General features: G+C 41.7%; 2 protein-coding genes across 7 annotated transcripts in view; one reads left to right on the plus strand and one right to left on the minus strand.

Annotated features, from left to right (window-relative positions):
- flrt1b (fibronectin leucine rich transmembrane protein 1b) overlaps nt 1-13,519 on the plus strand; it is a 44,218-nt gene extending 30,699 nt beyond the window's left edge. Inside the window, exons 2-3 of one of the 2 annotated variants that reach the window (XM_061685323.1) lie at nt 4,668-5,448; nt 8,375-13,519. In XM_061685323.1, the coding sequence (XP_061541307.1) occupies nt 8,390-10,594 (2,205 nt within the window). In that variant the 5' untranslated portion in view covers nt 4,668-5,448; nt 8,375-8,389 and the 3' untranslated portion in view covers nt 10,595-13,519. The remainder of the gene's footprint in view (nt 1-4,667; nt 5,449-8,374) is intronic. The other variant, XM_061685324.1, reaches the window with a different exon arrangement.
- The window catches only part of macrod1 (mono-ADP ribosylhydrolase 1), a 174,517-nt gene that overhangs the window by 112,866 nt on the left and 46,300 nt on the right, over nt 1-15,351 (minus strand). The gene's annotated exons all lie outside the window — the stretch shown is intronic.

Raw genomic sequence — 15,351 nt, forward strand, 5'->3', positions numbered from 1 at the left:
CTCGCAGTTAAATGCACACACGTGTGAGCAAGTGAGCACACATGGCCAATTTTAATGAGAGTGTTCATTTTAAGAGATGGCGCCTCCAGGTGAAATAATTGCCAGCATTTGGCCCCGACGGCTGGTTCGATTGCTCTCGCGCCGCTCGTCTTCATGAGGCATGCCGGGCCACAAACGCCCCACCCATCACCCTGACTGCCGTCTTTAACTGCCGCTCGGCTGCAGACGGCCGCCACATGCTGCGACGATGCGGCCGTTATATGCATAAGCACACATTGCCGACACCGATTTGCGCATTAATACTAAAAACACACAGACGCGCAGCGAGCTAAAGGCCAGGAGAGAACAATAGGCTGGGGCTCGGAGGAATTCTCCTCCACATTTTAATATTTCGCAGCGTGGATGCGGAGACTGTGTGTGTGTAGGTGTGTGCGTCAGCGGGGGCGCGTGCTCATCAACCTCGCTAACACTGAGGTTAGATAGCCCCATGATTACAAAGTGCTCACAATTCGGTCCCACTATTAATCCCTAGTTCCTACAACGCTCACTTCCTGTCTCCTAGCTCCCTCCAGAGCAAGCATGCTGCCAAGTATCACAGCTGTCACTTTTCTTTGCTCTCTATTTTTCTCAACAGCCTGATTTAGCAAAGCTTTGACAGAAATGGATATTTGATGCAGCTAATTTCCACTTCCACTGTCTATTAAAATGTTTTAAAACTGCTCTAATGCAAATAGAAGGTCATCTAGAGGAGCTTGAGAAAAGTGAAGGCTGGTAAAAGCACCCGAATTCAGTCACAGATTGCTCTCTGAGTATTTTACTCACGCACAGCATGTACCGTCTTAAAATGTGTCAAAGTTTTTGCAATAATTACATTCAACCATCAAAAAAGAAAATAGATTCTGAACATTTAGGATATTTTGTTCCCATGTAACAATTCTACATGTATTCATTATCGTGCAAAGCAAAATGGAAAACAGTGGATGGTAGAAACCACGATGAATGTCACATAGTGCGAGTAGGTTTCATGGACTGTCACACACAAGCAGAGTGATTTGTGCCCCCCTCCAGCAATGAGATGCTCTCCCTTTTATACAGGACAAAATGAGTTAACAGAGGGAGTGGGAGTGGGAGTGGGAGTGGGGGTGGGGGTGGGGATAGGTTGACCCGTGATGTTTGATCAGTCTGAGAGGATATTGCCAACACTTGCGCAGGGCTCTTTATTTATTCTCCCACGACTGCTCAGTAAAGTCCAAGTGAATACTGTAAATATCACAGTGAAAGTGTTTTGGGAGAAATCTTCAATACTATCATTGTTTGCAGCATTTTAATCTCAGTAAAACTGACAAAGGCTATCTTCCTGTAACGCCTCAACTGATTTCGGGGCCAATCCAGAGCTATTCAATTTATACCATGAAGTGAATACAAATATCCACGTTTCATTCGGTGTAGGGTGGCATTTTTAAGAAAAAGAACCAGTTTTCACCTTTTACCCTCTCCTACGTAAGGAAAGAAATTCACAATCACTTGTCAGACGAGTGTTGTCTGACAATATGCAAGAAGGCTCCTGCAAAAGCCTCTTGTCACCACTTGCAGTGTGATGTGACACCAAAGTGTCAGAGAATCCTTTCCAATGTTCTTCCAACTTTTAGTTAAAAGTTGTTTTCACTTCTACCTAAATTCTTAGCTTTTACCTCCCAAATTCCTTTTCTGATTCATACTGCCTAAAGCTCCCCATATCATCCAGCAAAAAATTGACTGTCATTTCACTGAAGGTGGCATTTGCTGTTAATGCCTGGCAAATGATGGTCATCATTTATATTACGGATTATTTTAGGTCATTCTGGGATACTGGTCGAGCTCCAATTGGTACGGATATTGAGACATTTTTCCAAATAATGCAAATAAAAAGAATCCACTGCTGCTAGCAGAAATCCTTTTACTGTTGAGGTAATTTTATACCAACACGGAATCCAGGCTCCAGCATTCCTCTGTGGAGTTTGCATGTCCTTCCTGCATCTTCCCTCACTCCAAAAACATATTTCTTAGGCTAATCGAAGACTAAATTGTGTGTAGGTGTGAATGTGAGCATGAATGCTTGTATGTCCATAGTGTGTGCGCCCGCCAATTGGTTTCCAACTAGTTCTGTGTGTACCCCCCTCTTGCTCGAAGTCAGCTGGTATAGGCTCCAGCACACCCGTTGCCCGAAGGAGGATGAGTGCTCTAGAAGATGGACGGATGGATGGATGGATTTTAAAGTGACCATATTTTGGCTATTTAGACCACCATAGAGTGACTCTCTAACATGGACTTAGTATAAAAGTGTCAACAACAAAAAAGCCACCCTGGTTTTATCATATGAGTGTTTGTTTCTATGGGCCCTGCAATTGGCTAGCGACCAGTTCAGGGTGTACCCCACCTCTCGCCCACAGTTAGCTTGGATAGGCTCCAGCATACCCGTGACCCTAGTGAGGATAAGTGGTATAGAAAATGGATGTATGGGTGTCCAGAAAAGGCCCCTCTTTGTGAGCTAAGCTTTGTCCATATTTGGCTAAGCCCGCCCCCTTTCCTCTGAGTGGTTGCGGTTGAAAAAAATCAAATGGCCTGATTTCAACCTTCTCGGCAGAAAAGATTCTGGCGCTCAGGAATGCGTGGACAATTTTAATTCATATTTAATGTTTACTGAGGCACCATAGATCCAATATTACAACCCAAATACAAGAAAAGGTTTTGGTAAAATATGGCACATTTAATATAGACTAACAGGAAGGCATAGTGAGCCACGTGGTCGATGCACGCCATACGTTTAAGTACATCCGCAACTATCACGCAAGTGTAAAATGGAGCTACCAGTTTTGTAAGACTTCAAAGGCATATTTTCCTCAAGATTTTGGTTGAATTCCGAACTGTATGACACCTGGTACGTTCAACTTTCGAGGTCCAACTGGCTTCAAAAGTACATCAGGGGACTGAGTTGTTTAAAGTATTGATTTAGAAGATTGACGGATGGGGAACTGGGAAGGACTTGTCAGTGTGTAATAGAAAAGAGGTACAAGGCACAAAGCTCCATATGTTGCGCATGACTATTGACATCATCTCAGTCACTCTCCAAAGCCAGTCAACAAGTGGACGTGCTATGCAGACTTGTTCAGCATCCGGTTTCATGGCGAGTTGTTGTCATTACATATGTTCACCATGCTCTGCACATATAAAGCTGTTTACTATGCCACAAATGAGATCAGCCCGGGGTTATTTTATAAAAAGCCACATCACACACAGCTCAAACTGCCACTCTAAATAGCACCACCATTTTACCAGATTCCTTTCCATTTGTGGGAACAATGGGAGTGCAGTTTCAGGATAAATATATCTACAGACATAAGCCCGCTGACAAAGTTCCTATTAGCATGTGTGTCCCTTCAAAATGAAAACGAGAGCAGCTTTATTTGTCTCTATTTGTGTTTAAGCAAATGACACGATAATGTCCCAGTTGGTTATGTAGTCTACTTATTCCGGGATGGAGTGAACAGGCGAGCGAGTGCAGCAGAGCAGTTAATGGCCTTGATGAGTCTGTCTCTGTACACTCTCAGTATTCCTGAAGAAGACTTTGTCTTGCTAAAGCCAGCGTTCACCTGGGAATCTGATTCTGCACACAAAGTACAATCACTTAGCGTGTGGTGCTTAATGAAAGCTCCAATGTTTTGTTTGCATAAAAAAAAAAAAAAAAAAAAAAAAAAAAACACACACAGCTATAAAACATAGCTCCCTTCATGGGACGCTCATGCCCCCATTGATTAAGTGCTGCATAGAAAAACCGTTGACCTCCAAGAAGTACTTTTATAATGTACTATATTTCTACTATAACTAATCAAAAGGGGATAGTTATTGAGCCAGTAAAATTTAGAATGGCTTATTGTTTCAGGATGGAAATAATCTGAACAATTAATAGAATATTTTGGGGGGTTTTCTTGTCATTTAACGTGGTGCCAAACATCTCAGAAAATTTCTCGAGCATTGATATTTTACACAAACAACTGATGAGAAAAAAATGAATTTATTCACAAAATACATAGCGTTAAACAGTTTGGGTTTTTTTCAACCAATTGAATATTGAATTACTGCTTTCACATTGTAAAACGATAACATTCATACTTTGAAAACTAATTTGTGCAAGCTAGCAGCAAGTGACTGGGAGTGCAAAAAAGCATCACGCCATTTAATGAGTGTCATGAGCCAGAAATATTGAGAGCTCCAGTGTCCATCACTTTTAGTTTGATCTTCCCCTAAACTGCAATTAATGAACTGGCCCTGAACCAATGCTTTTGCCTGCTCTTTATACATCCTCAACACGCAGCCCCATCTGACTAATTAAATTAGATTCCCTAAGACTTTCTTTTGGTCAATTTGCTTTCAGGCTAGACTGCAAACAAGACCAGATAATATGTTCACTCTTGTTGGTAGTGGTATTAAAAAATGCATCAGATGAAATACTGTATGACATTTAATGGCATAATTTGGTTGAAGAGAGCTTGTCATTAGATGTGATTGAGAACACTAAATCACTAATTCCCCAATTGATTGCAAAAATCGATCCTTAATCCTTGCTGGAAAAATGTACAACTATTTACAAACAAGAAATGGAAAAAGTGTGCTCTTCTCTGTCCTTCCAGGCAACATAATGACCTGCTGAATCAAGCATCAAACAAGTGCACCCTCTGCCCACCCGGAAAAACAATTCTATACACCTGTGGTACCCTGGACTGGCTGCCACGGCCCTGAATAGAGTGGACAACTTTTAACAGCAAGGCAGCAACTGAAAGGAAAGGAGTTCAAAACAAGTATTTGTGCAAGGCATCACATCGAAAAATAACCTGTACATGACTGAACTAGTAGATTTTTTAGGACAATTATCTTTGTGTAGCACATTAATAAAACCAGAGGGCAACTTGAAGATTGACGGCTAATGTGAGCATCCTGGATTGCCTTTCACTCCCATAAAGGATCCTTGAGCCCAATACCACCGGTCTTGGGACTGTCTGGCCAAAGTGTCGCCTTTTAGTGTTGGAGGAGAGTTTTCTGAATTAGGCCTCTGGAAGCTTGGTGAAAATGACTTGAGTTGGCAGGCCTAACAACCCCCTTACCCACAGCTAGAGTGAGAGAGCCTGGCAGTAAGAAAATACTGTTCCCAATGTGGCCCTGAGCCATGCTGGTGTTGCTACTGGAGCCCTGTAGTAAAAAATTATTATCCCTATCATCATTCGTCCAAGCTGAGAAAGATCCCACGGCCCCAAGGAACTAGACTATATATCGGAACGGCCCGAGGAAGAAGGTGCATCAAACCCACTGGGACATCCGCAGTCGCTCAAACAAGACGACCCAAAACTGCTCTCAATCAATTTCTCACCAAGAAACTCACACGTGCAGCAGAAGTGAAAGGCAAAGACTGAGCAGGTTAGCAAACCCTAAGCAATCATACCGAAGGTCGATGAGACCTCTTTCTCACACACACACACACACACACACACACACACACACCACATCTTGCTTTCAACTACATGAAACTGCAAAAGGGTTTTGTCTCAGAAATTATTCCATCCCTCCATTTTGTGACTGGGATGCTGGAGACACTAACATTTACAACTACAAGCCATTTTTGAGTTTTTGGACTGTGGGCAAAATCCGAAATAACAGGAGAAAAATTAAGAGAACAAAGGTAAAACAGATTAGGGCAACAAAACAGAAGGGAGGGGCATGGTGAGGGGTTCTACATCCTAGCCATCCATTTTCTATGGTGCTCTGGACTGTTCATCAGTAAATCACATGGCAATTATTAATGGGGCTAAGGAATCGTCTTTGCCATCTGCAAAAAAAAAGAAGCTCTGTAAACCACTTAACTATGGGGTTCTTCAGATAAATTAGGATAAGGAAAGTGAATGAGAGATTAGATCACATAAATGAACTGGAGTAATTGATTGAATCTGAGTATGTCCAATTCAGCAGACGAAGGGGAAAATATGAGAAAATAGGCAGAGGTAGAGATGGGTTCGAGGGGGTTGGTGATTGAGAGGGACTATGTGTAAAAATACAGACATGCATTGAAATAAAAAAAAGTGAAGCTACTAACACATCTAAGTATAAATATGAGGACGTGTTAAAAAAACTAAAAAAACAAAGCCGAAGCATTGGAGTGTTGCATCAAAGGATATGCTTGTTGATATTCTTAGACCATTCCAATGTTATATTTTTTTTACCTTGAGAGTCCCGTTAATGCCCATATGTTCATTTTAAATTCTGCCAATGCTTGGAATTTTAAAATGGAAGTTAGAAATTCCATCCATGGGAAAAAAATACATGGCATAGACTTTTTTTTTTTTTTTTTTAACCATTGCGTAGCAACGTCCATGGACAGGTTTGGTTGTTGATTATTTACAAACAAAAGCACATATACACAAAATATGCAGGGTATCTGAGAAATACGTCAACCTCTAAAACTAATAATTCTTTCTTTTGCATGAAATTAAGCCTTGTGTTCCTTTATAGCCATTCCCCCTCTCCTAATGCGACTGACAGAGCAGCTCTCCATCTGCCTCCTCTCCTCGTTCCCATCGGTCCCTTCTCCTTCACAACAACCCCAAACCCATCCCTCTGTCCGTTCTATTGTTGCCATGTCTCGTTCGTTTTGCATGGATTTTGACTGCTGCTAAGGGGCAAGTTTGCATCTAGCAAGTTGGAGTTGAAATACTAGCACATGCACACGGGCACATTTGCACAGAAAGGAAAGAAAAAAAATACTTGCCTGAAAAAGGATTTGTTTATCAAATGTGCTGTCAAATCAAGTCAGCGAAAAATAATATAGCCTCAGGCATATGTAAAAGAAGGGCCTCAAATGAAGCTAGGGCACCCTATAATCAATGCAACTTTCACCACTGTATGTTATTCATGTTCTATAAATAAGTTCACTCACAGCGAGTCTGAGTGAGAGCAGATAATTATTTCATTATTTTTATGTTACGCACATTGGTGCTCACTTGCAACATCGTAAAAGAAGAATATAAGACAACAGTAATGCTGCAGAAAGATGTCCCTTATATAAATATATATATATATATATATATATATATATATATATATTTTTTTTTAAAGAATTCAGCCATGAATAATTTACAGACATTTCACAAACACTGGAAAAACTAAGACAAGGTCTGCATTATGCATGCGGGCTTTCATTGAGACAATGGGATGTGAGTGCTTTATGAACACTTCATTAGTTTGTGTCAGCATTTCTCCAAAAAAGAAGAAATTCTACTTTTCGATTGCTCCATTCCAATGTGCAGTTTGATGCAGTGCTATACCAGTGAGGTTATTATGTCTTGTCTTCACAGCTATCAACAGCACGGCGTGCAATTAATGGGATTTCCTCCTCCCAATCATTTTGTCATTTTAGTTTCATGTCAGTCACTCCATTTCAGTTAATCTCTGTCCCTGTCCAGTTTTCGCCATCGCTGTCATCAATTTGGTTTCCCTGATTCTCGTAATCTTCTTCAGCCAATCACTCCACCTCACATCTCTCTCTGCGTTAAATTGCCCATTTGTCTTGTACTCGGTTGCGCTGACCCAAATAATAATGGACAGGCGCTCCAAAGTATGTTTCACGATTCAATCTCCAGACCTCCTACTGAAATAAGAACTTTACAATTAGTAACAGCTGACTGCATCTACATCAAGCAATTCAAGAGAGAAAGGCTGATCACCAGCACTAGTATTTTTAAAAATGCCTTTTCTTGAATGTGTTTTGGACATTTAGCTGTACGAAAATCATTTTTTAGGTCACTGAAAACACTGTTATCAGCAGTTTACATTTAGACAGGAACCTATTTTCCGACTTATCTTTGTACGGCATCGTAGTGTGCACTATTTTTTACTGTACTTATTTAATACACCATTTTCAAAATTAAAAGCTTTAAAAAAATTTTTTTAAAGCTTTAATGGTATTTTTTGTAGCATGGGATGGCGCATTGTCTTGCATGAGAATTATTTTCCTGTGTGAGGCACAAGCCACAAACACATTCTACAGAGGTCATTTTGACACTTTCAGGCACCCTAAATGGGCCTATCAATAATTATTTAATACTACAATGGTCTTTCTTGCCTGTTTTCTTGAAATGATCAGTGTTTCTGAAAATGATTTAGGATTAGTAAATATATAGTGCCACATGCTTCAGCATTCCACTGTGTATTTATCTTAATATTTTGGGGAGCAAGGATACAAGAAAGTGGGTCTAGACTTGAATAAAATGTCTTAATATATACAGTCCACAATTAGTGCATACCTTTTGCAGTAATTTTAAAACTGTTCCTCATTTCTATTTCCTATCAGGAGCTGGGCATCAACATGGCTACTGAAAGTCTTGCCGAGCTTCGCGATTGGCTCTTCCTGCTCCTGCTATGCCTCACCTTCTTGGCTGAGGTGCTGGAACTGGCAGCAGCCGCAATTGCCTTGGAGACGGGTGAAGGAGATGGAGGAATTGTTTGTCCCTCGGTCTGCCGCTGCGATGAGGGTTTTGTCTACTGCAATGACCGCGGACTCGGTCTAATTCCTCCTTTACCGTTGACGGCCGCCATCCTCTACCTGCAAAGCAACCGACTGAGTAATGCCGGCCTGCCTCCATCATTGGAGCGCAGCACTTCCATTCGAGTGATTTACCTGTATGCCAACCAGTTGGATGAGTTCCCTGTACACCTTCCACCTTCATTACGAGAGCTCCATTTGCAGGATAATAACATACGAACGTTACCACGATCATCTCTGGCCAAGTTACCCCTACTGGAGCGTTTACACTTGGATGATAATTCAATATCTACAGTTAGCATCCAGGAGCGTGCTTTTTCTGGGACTCCACGGCTCAGATTGCTGTTTCTCTCTCGGAACCATTTGTCCAGCATCCCTGCAGGCTTGCCTGCATCCTTGGAGGAGCTGCGATTAGACGACAATAGAATCAACACCATCCCCACCCATGCCTTCCGAGGGCTCTCCTCCTTACGACGCTTGGTCCTGGATGGGAATCTGCTGGCAAACACACGGATTGCAGATGACACCTTTTCCCGCCTCTCCAATCTGACAGAGTTGTCACTTGTCCGAAATGCCTTGCAGTCTCCACCAGTCAACCTACCTTCAACTCATCTTGTTCGGCTCCATTTACAGGATAACGGAATGACTCACATACCACGAGGTGCTCTGGACGGAATGCGGCGGCTCCAGAAACTAGACCTATCGGGAAACAATTTGACCAGTCTGCCTCGAGGGCTTCTTAAGGATGCAGATAGTCTAGAGTTGCTGCTGCTACGAGGAAACCCCTGGTACTGTAGTTGCGGCCTTCGCTGGCTCCATGCATGGCTTCATAGCTGGGGGGCTGCTGTTACAGTCAGGGGTTTGACCTGTCATGGACCGGAGGCGGTGAAGGGCCAGTCCCTTAAAGACCTTACCTATCTGATGGAACAGTGTGAAGGACCACCAGCTGGTCCGGCCACTGTAGTTGTGGGGAATCCATCAGAAAAAAATGGAGAAGGTCATGATCGTGTTGGAGGGGATGGACAAGCTGTGGTCTCAGTTCCCCATGGCAGCACCACCACTAACTCTTTGCTGGTCCCCACACAAGGTTCCCTCTTTACACTGCGAGCTAAGCGGCCAGGTCTAGTTTTGCCTATGCCTGCAGGGGGAGCAGGACATGTATCCAGAGAGTCCCTGGAGCTGAGTGTAAAAGCTCTCTCTTCGGACAGTGTTCTGGTTAGCTGGTTGTGTCCACAGCCGGCACCCTCTTTCCGCCTATCATGGATGAGGTTAGGTACCAGTGCGGCACTCGGTTCCATCACAGAGACTCTAGTTCCTGGAGAGAGAAGGCAGTACCATCTTACCCAACTCACACCGCGCTCGCATTACCTCATTTGCCTGCTGCCATTAGAACAGGAGACCTTTCTCGGCTCCAGCATGGGGACAGGTCACACTGGCAGCATTGAAACGAACAATAAAGATTCTGCTCCAGCCTGTGCTCAGATAGAAACTGGAGAGGCTGAAGTGAACTCCAGGGGAGAGGGGTCAGAAAAGGACTCACAAGACTCTGAGCTATCAGCCTTGCCATTGGCAGGGATCATTGGGGGTGCCACAGCATTAGTAAGCCTACTGCTCATCTTTGGGATTTTTTGCTGGTATGGACAAAGAACAAGTTACAAGTCGGGGGACTCAAATTCATGCAACAGAGGGCGAGGAGGAAAAAATTATGATGACTATGTAGAGTCGGGTACAAAGAAAGACAATTCCATCTTGGAGATCAGAGCCCCTCCTGCAGGGTTTCAGATGACAGCCATGGCTCACCAGCCCCTGCAGCCCAAACTGGAGGATGTCACCTACATCCACACCATTTTCCCCTCTTCTTCTTCTTCTTCGTCTTCCCATGCAAATGGGACATACCGGAGCTGCCAAAGAGTCGGCAGCCTCAATGGCACCATCCTTAGCCAAACCAGCCACCATCATGTCACTTACGGTACCAACCGTGGCTACAGAGAGGGGGGCATCCCCGATATAGATTATGCCTACACGTGATGACACAGGCCCGCACTCCCTGAGCCTTGAATGCCTGGCACTATTTCTATGATGACGACCCTTGGCCAATGGCCATTTAGTCCTTGGTTTCCAAAGTACCCTTTGTGCCTCAGCTGGTTCAAGTCTGATATGTTTGCTAAGTAGAAGTGACTGTTTTCAGCCATGTTGATTGGATATTGCTATTTTGTGATGGAAGTAATCGTCCTGCTATACTGTACTCTACTACTGTAATACACATTACAGTGGGCCCTTCTTTCAGTGCTATTTATATATGGTTACATTTTTCTCTTTTGGCTATCTCTGTGTCTTTCAAAAATGCTGTTCTTCATACACAGTAACTTATTTGAGGTTGATATATTAGGCTTAGCTGATGTAAAAGGATATATTTATAACAAGCAGGAAAGGCAATTAATGTGTATATAGATAGCTCCCATATCTTCTGACCAACTGTATGCTCTTTGCTGTGTAGATGACTGGATGACAGAGGGAGAAATTGATGGGTGTTATAATCCACAAATGACAATGAATAGTGGTTGAAATGAAAATACTTGTCCTAAGCGCCCCCCTCTTTTCCTCTGGATTACTTCACCCAATTTAATTGTTCCTCCTTCCTGCCTCTTTGTTTTTAGCCGAGGCCCTTTCCTTTCATTTCTCTCGTCTTTTGTGGTGCCGTGAGTAGAGGACGACTTTGTTCTCGCCAAGGGAGCTGACAGCAGTGATAACAGTTCTGACAAAGACATGAGACACGAACCACCACACGGGGAGACTAATGAGTGGGGGAGAGAGAGCAGGAGGAAAGAGAGTCAGTATGATGGATAGATAGATGTTTGAATGGAGAGAGCAAACATGAAGTAGAAGAGACAGTGAAAGCTGCTGTTTTGGGAATGGGATTGAAAAAATTGTGCTGGTTTATCGCAGAGCAGGAGCAGAAGGGGAGCATAAGAGGAAAAAGTTGGGTTAAAAAGGCTCTGTAACAACGTAGGTGTAGTCCGAACACAGCGAGACATCTGGAGGAAGGCGACGTACATCAGTAGCCCATCCCATCAATGTGACCACTGGACTCCACAAAGTCAAGTTCCACAAATTATTATGAAGACTGTGGGTTCTGTTACCAGTGAAATTCTTAATCATCCTCACTAATTATATGAAAGAAACCAACTCATGCATCTTGGACTCCTAATTTAGTAACCCCATTCATCCTCGAGAGACTGGTTGAATGAAATAACGGAAGCGAAGTTTTAAAAACTCATCATTTTCTAGTGGAAATTGAAACTCCAGTGTTCTAATTACGCTGCAAATATAGACTCATTAACAATATTAAACCAAAGTTTTTAAAATAAGTATGAATTAACTATTTTTGCAAAAGAGTACGGGATGGGGAAACACATATTCCATTACATTGTAATTTTACTGTAATAGACCAATGTCAAATTAACTCCACCTTTTTTAATTTATTTATAAATATAGATTTATGGATCAGATTAAGTGTTATATGGCTATAGTTAAAGTACACAAAAATCAAATTTTGCTCCGTTAAAGTCCACCTGATAATTTTCTTAGCATTCATAATTGTACAAAGTAGTATGAGGGCCACACTGAAAAGAAAATATTATCAAATTGAAATTAAAAATGCATACATTTATCGGAAGAAAGTCACCAAGTTACAGTAAGAAGTTACAATATTGCAAGAAAAAAAGTAGTATTACAAGAATAAAGTTGAATATTTTGGGAGGAGTGGTAGCTATATTATATGAATTTGGAATTAAAGTCAACACACAAATGTAAACCAAACAGTTTGTGGTCAGCAGCCGCATTCTCTCAAGAGAGCTGCCTTATAATAATGAGGTAATATAATAAATATTGTTATATCTGTTAAAATCCCTTCCAGTTAGAAGGTATTTCTTTAATGATGACTTGAATGATGGCATATTCTCAGAGTATTGAGAGTGAATTCTTTTCTGTGTGGTCCTAGAACTCCTTTGTTCAATGGTAAATTTGAAAAGGTTCAACAAATGCATATATTCTGCTGCATGTGTCCACACAATAATTAAAAGGCATTACAATACTTGTTTGGAATAAAATATAGTATAAATAAAGCTGAAACAATTGGTGATCCTTGTTGAATTAGCAGATATTTCAGTTGCCACCTTGTGTGAGATGGACTAGTTGGAACGATGCAGTTGACCCAGCGCCTGTCGTCCAGTTTCAGTAGCCCTCATGCACTAAAGACACACAAGGGGATGTTTTGTGAACAGGGACAACAGCCTGACCGCCACACTGTGCCCTTCAACATACACAGCAACACAGCAGGGAGGGCGGCAGCTGCTTTCCAAAAGACCCCCCGGTAACTTCTAGGGGAGGAGGAACAGCCGAGCAGCGATAATGGCAGAGCAACTGTGTTGTTTTAATTTTATTCTTTAATGTCTGCATTTGTTTTGAGGTTTCTGTTTTGTAGCTCTGAGGCTACCTTTCACTCTGTAGAAATCCTTATTCCTTGAAAAAATTAATGTCACCCTCAGATGTCAAGATGAGAACGCTATTATGTTTAAAATGTTATTGGTCTGTTGTCTTTTTTTCTACATGAATGAATAAAGACTGACTAAAGGGAGAGGCAATTGTAAGAGTTGTCTTTGTGTGGATATGACATACGTGTGTGGGAGAAGAGTCATTAAAACAAAAAGAAAGCCCAATTTATCACTTGGATGCCTAAAAAAAAAAATATTGAAAGCCAAGATTATTCGTATGATTTGTGCTGAGACGAAGACAACCTCATTAAATGACACACACTGGATGAATACATAAGCAGAGACATGCGGCCAATCAAATTGGAAGAAAACTGCAAAAGAATATTAGCAGACATATCCATCTTAATGCTGAAATATTTGCGTGCCAAACCACACCAGAAAGTTGCAAGTGTGCATTTGTTCAGACGTGTTTACGCTCATGAGTGAAGACGCCGGGTCAAATTCAAGTGAGTGCTAACAATTGCTTGCTGAATGGCTCGATGTGGGGACAAATGAGTGCATCTTGTTCGAAGAGCGTGTGATAGGCGTGTGTCTGGATGGGAAATGTTGTGCATGTCTGTGTTGTCTAAGCATTGAGATGAAAAACAAGAATTGACTTGACAGGGCTTGACACCCACTGAGATCCCAGGCTGAAATATTTCCAAGCACATATACAGTGAATATAAACCGTCTACACACCCCTGTTCAAATGCCATGGTTTTGTCATGTTAAAAAATGAGACCAAGTTCAATAATTTAAAAACTTTTTTCTACCATTACTGTGACCTATAAACTGTACAATTCAATTAAAAATGTTTTGAGAGGAGCAATAAAAATAAACAACTGAGATAATGTTGCACATATATGCACACCCTCATAACTGGGGATGTGGCTGTGTTCAGAATTAACCAATCACATTCAAACTCAAAAATGTTAAATGAGAGTCAGAACACCCCTGCCATCATTTAAAGTACCTCTGATTAACCCCAAATTGAGGCTCAGATGTTCTAGTAGACGTTTTGTAATATTTTTGTAGTCACATCTTACAGCACAAGCCATGGTCCGCAGAGAACTGCAATAACGTCAGAGGGGTTTCACTGTTCGAAGGTATCAGTCAAGAGAAGTGTACAAAAGAATTTCCAAAGAATTCAATATGCCATAGAAGACAGTGGCGACAGTCATCTTCAGTGGGAGAAAATATAGCACACGGTGACAATACCAAGAACTGGACGAACCTCCAAAATTAAAAACGAGAACAAATTTGGCCAGGGAGGCTGTCAAGATGCTGAACAGCATTATTCAAGAAGACAGTTTAGTACATGTGACAACAATCTCATGTTTTCTTCATAAATCTGAACTGTGTTGCAGGGTGGCAAAATTGAAGCCTTATCTTACAAGGGAAAGAAAAACACCCTTGAAATCTCCTAAACACGTGGGAAAATGTGTTATGGGCCAGTGAAACCAAGATTGAACTTTTTGGACAAGATTCCGAAAAGCATGTTTGGTGCAAAAACAACACTGCTCGTCACTAAAAGTGGTGGTGGCAGGATCATGTCTATGGGGTGGTTTCCTTCAGCTGGAAGTGGAGCCTAAAAATAGCAGTCAGCCAGAGGAAGACCAAAGAGAAGGTTCACAGATGTAGTGAGGGAAGACATGAGGGCAGTTGGTGTTAGAGATGAGGATGCAGGAGATAGGCTTACATGGAAAAGGATGACACGCTATGGCGACACCTAACGGGACAAGCCCAAAGGAAAAGAAGAAGTGTTAGTGCAAAACATTCAGGCTTCTTTCTGTTAGAAAACCAAACCAAAACAAAAAAAAGTCAGGGAAAGCCTACGAGGACATCGGAACTTTATCTGGGGTTGATCAGTGGCACTTAAAATGGTGGCAGGTGTGTATTGACTCCCATGTAACATGAGTTTGAATGTGATTGGTTAATACAGCCACAGTTTTAAAAAAAAAAAAAAGAAAGACAAAAAAAAAAAAAAAAAGAAAGGCAAGCTTATGAACTCATTATCTCAGTTGTTTATTTTTACTTCCCCCTCTGAAATATTTATTTTCTTGTTTTCAAATGAGTTGGACAGGTTATAGATCACATTAATAGAGGAAATAGGTTTTTGATTTGGTCTCATTTTTCATCACAAAAACCTGGCATTTGAACAGGAGTAGCTAGACTTGCTATACTCACTGTAATACAGTACAACCGATCGGTACATCTGCACAATCTAAATGTATGCAATATAAGGGCTGTAAT

The sequence above is a fragment of the Phycodurus eques genome, chromosome 9 (assembly GCF_024500275.1).
Source record: "Phycodurus eques isolate BA_2022a chromosome 9, UOR_Pequ_1.1, whole genome shotgun sequence".
NCBI lineage: Eukaryota > Metazoa > Chordata > Actinopteri > Syngnathiformes > Syngnathidae > Phycodurus > Phycodurus eques.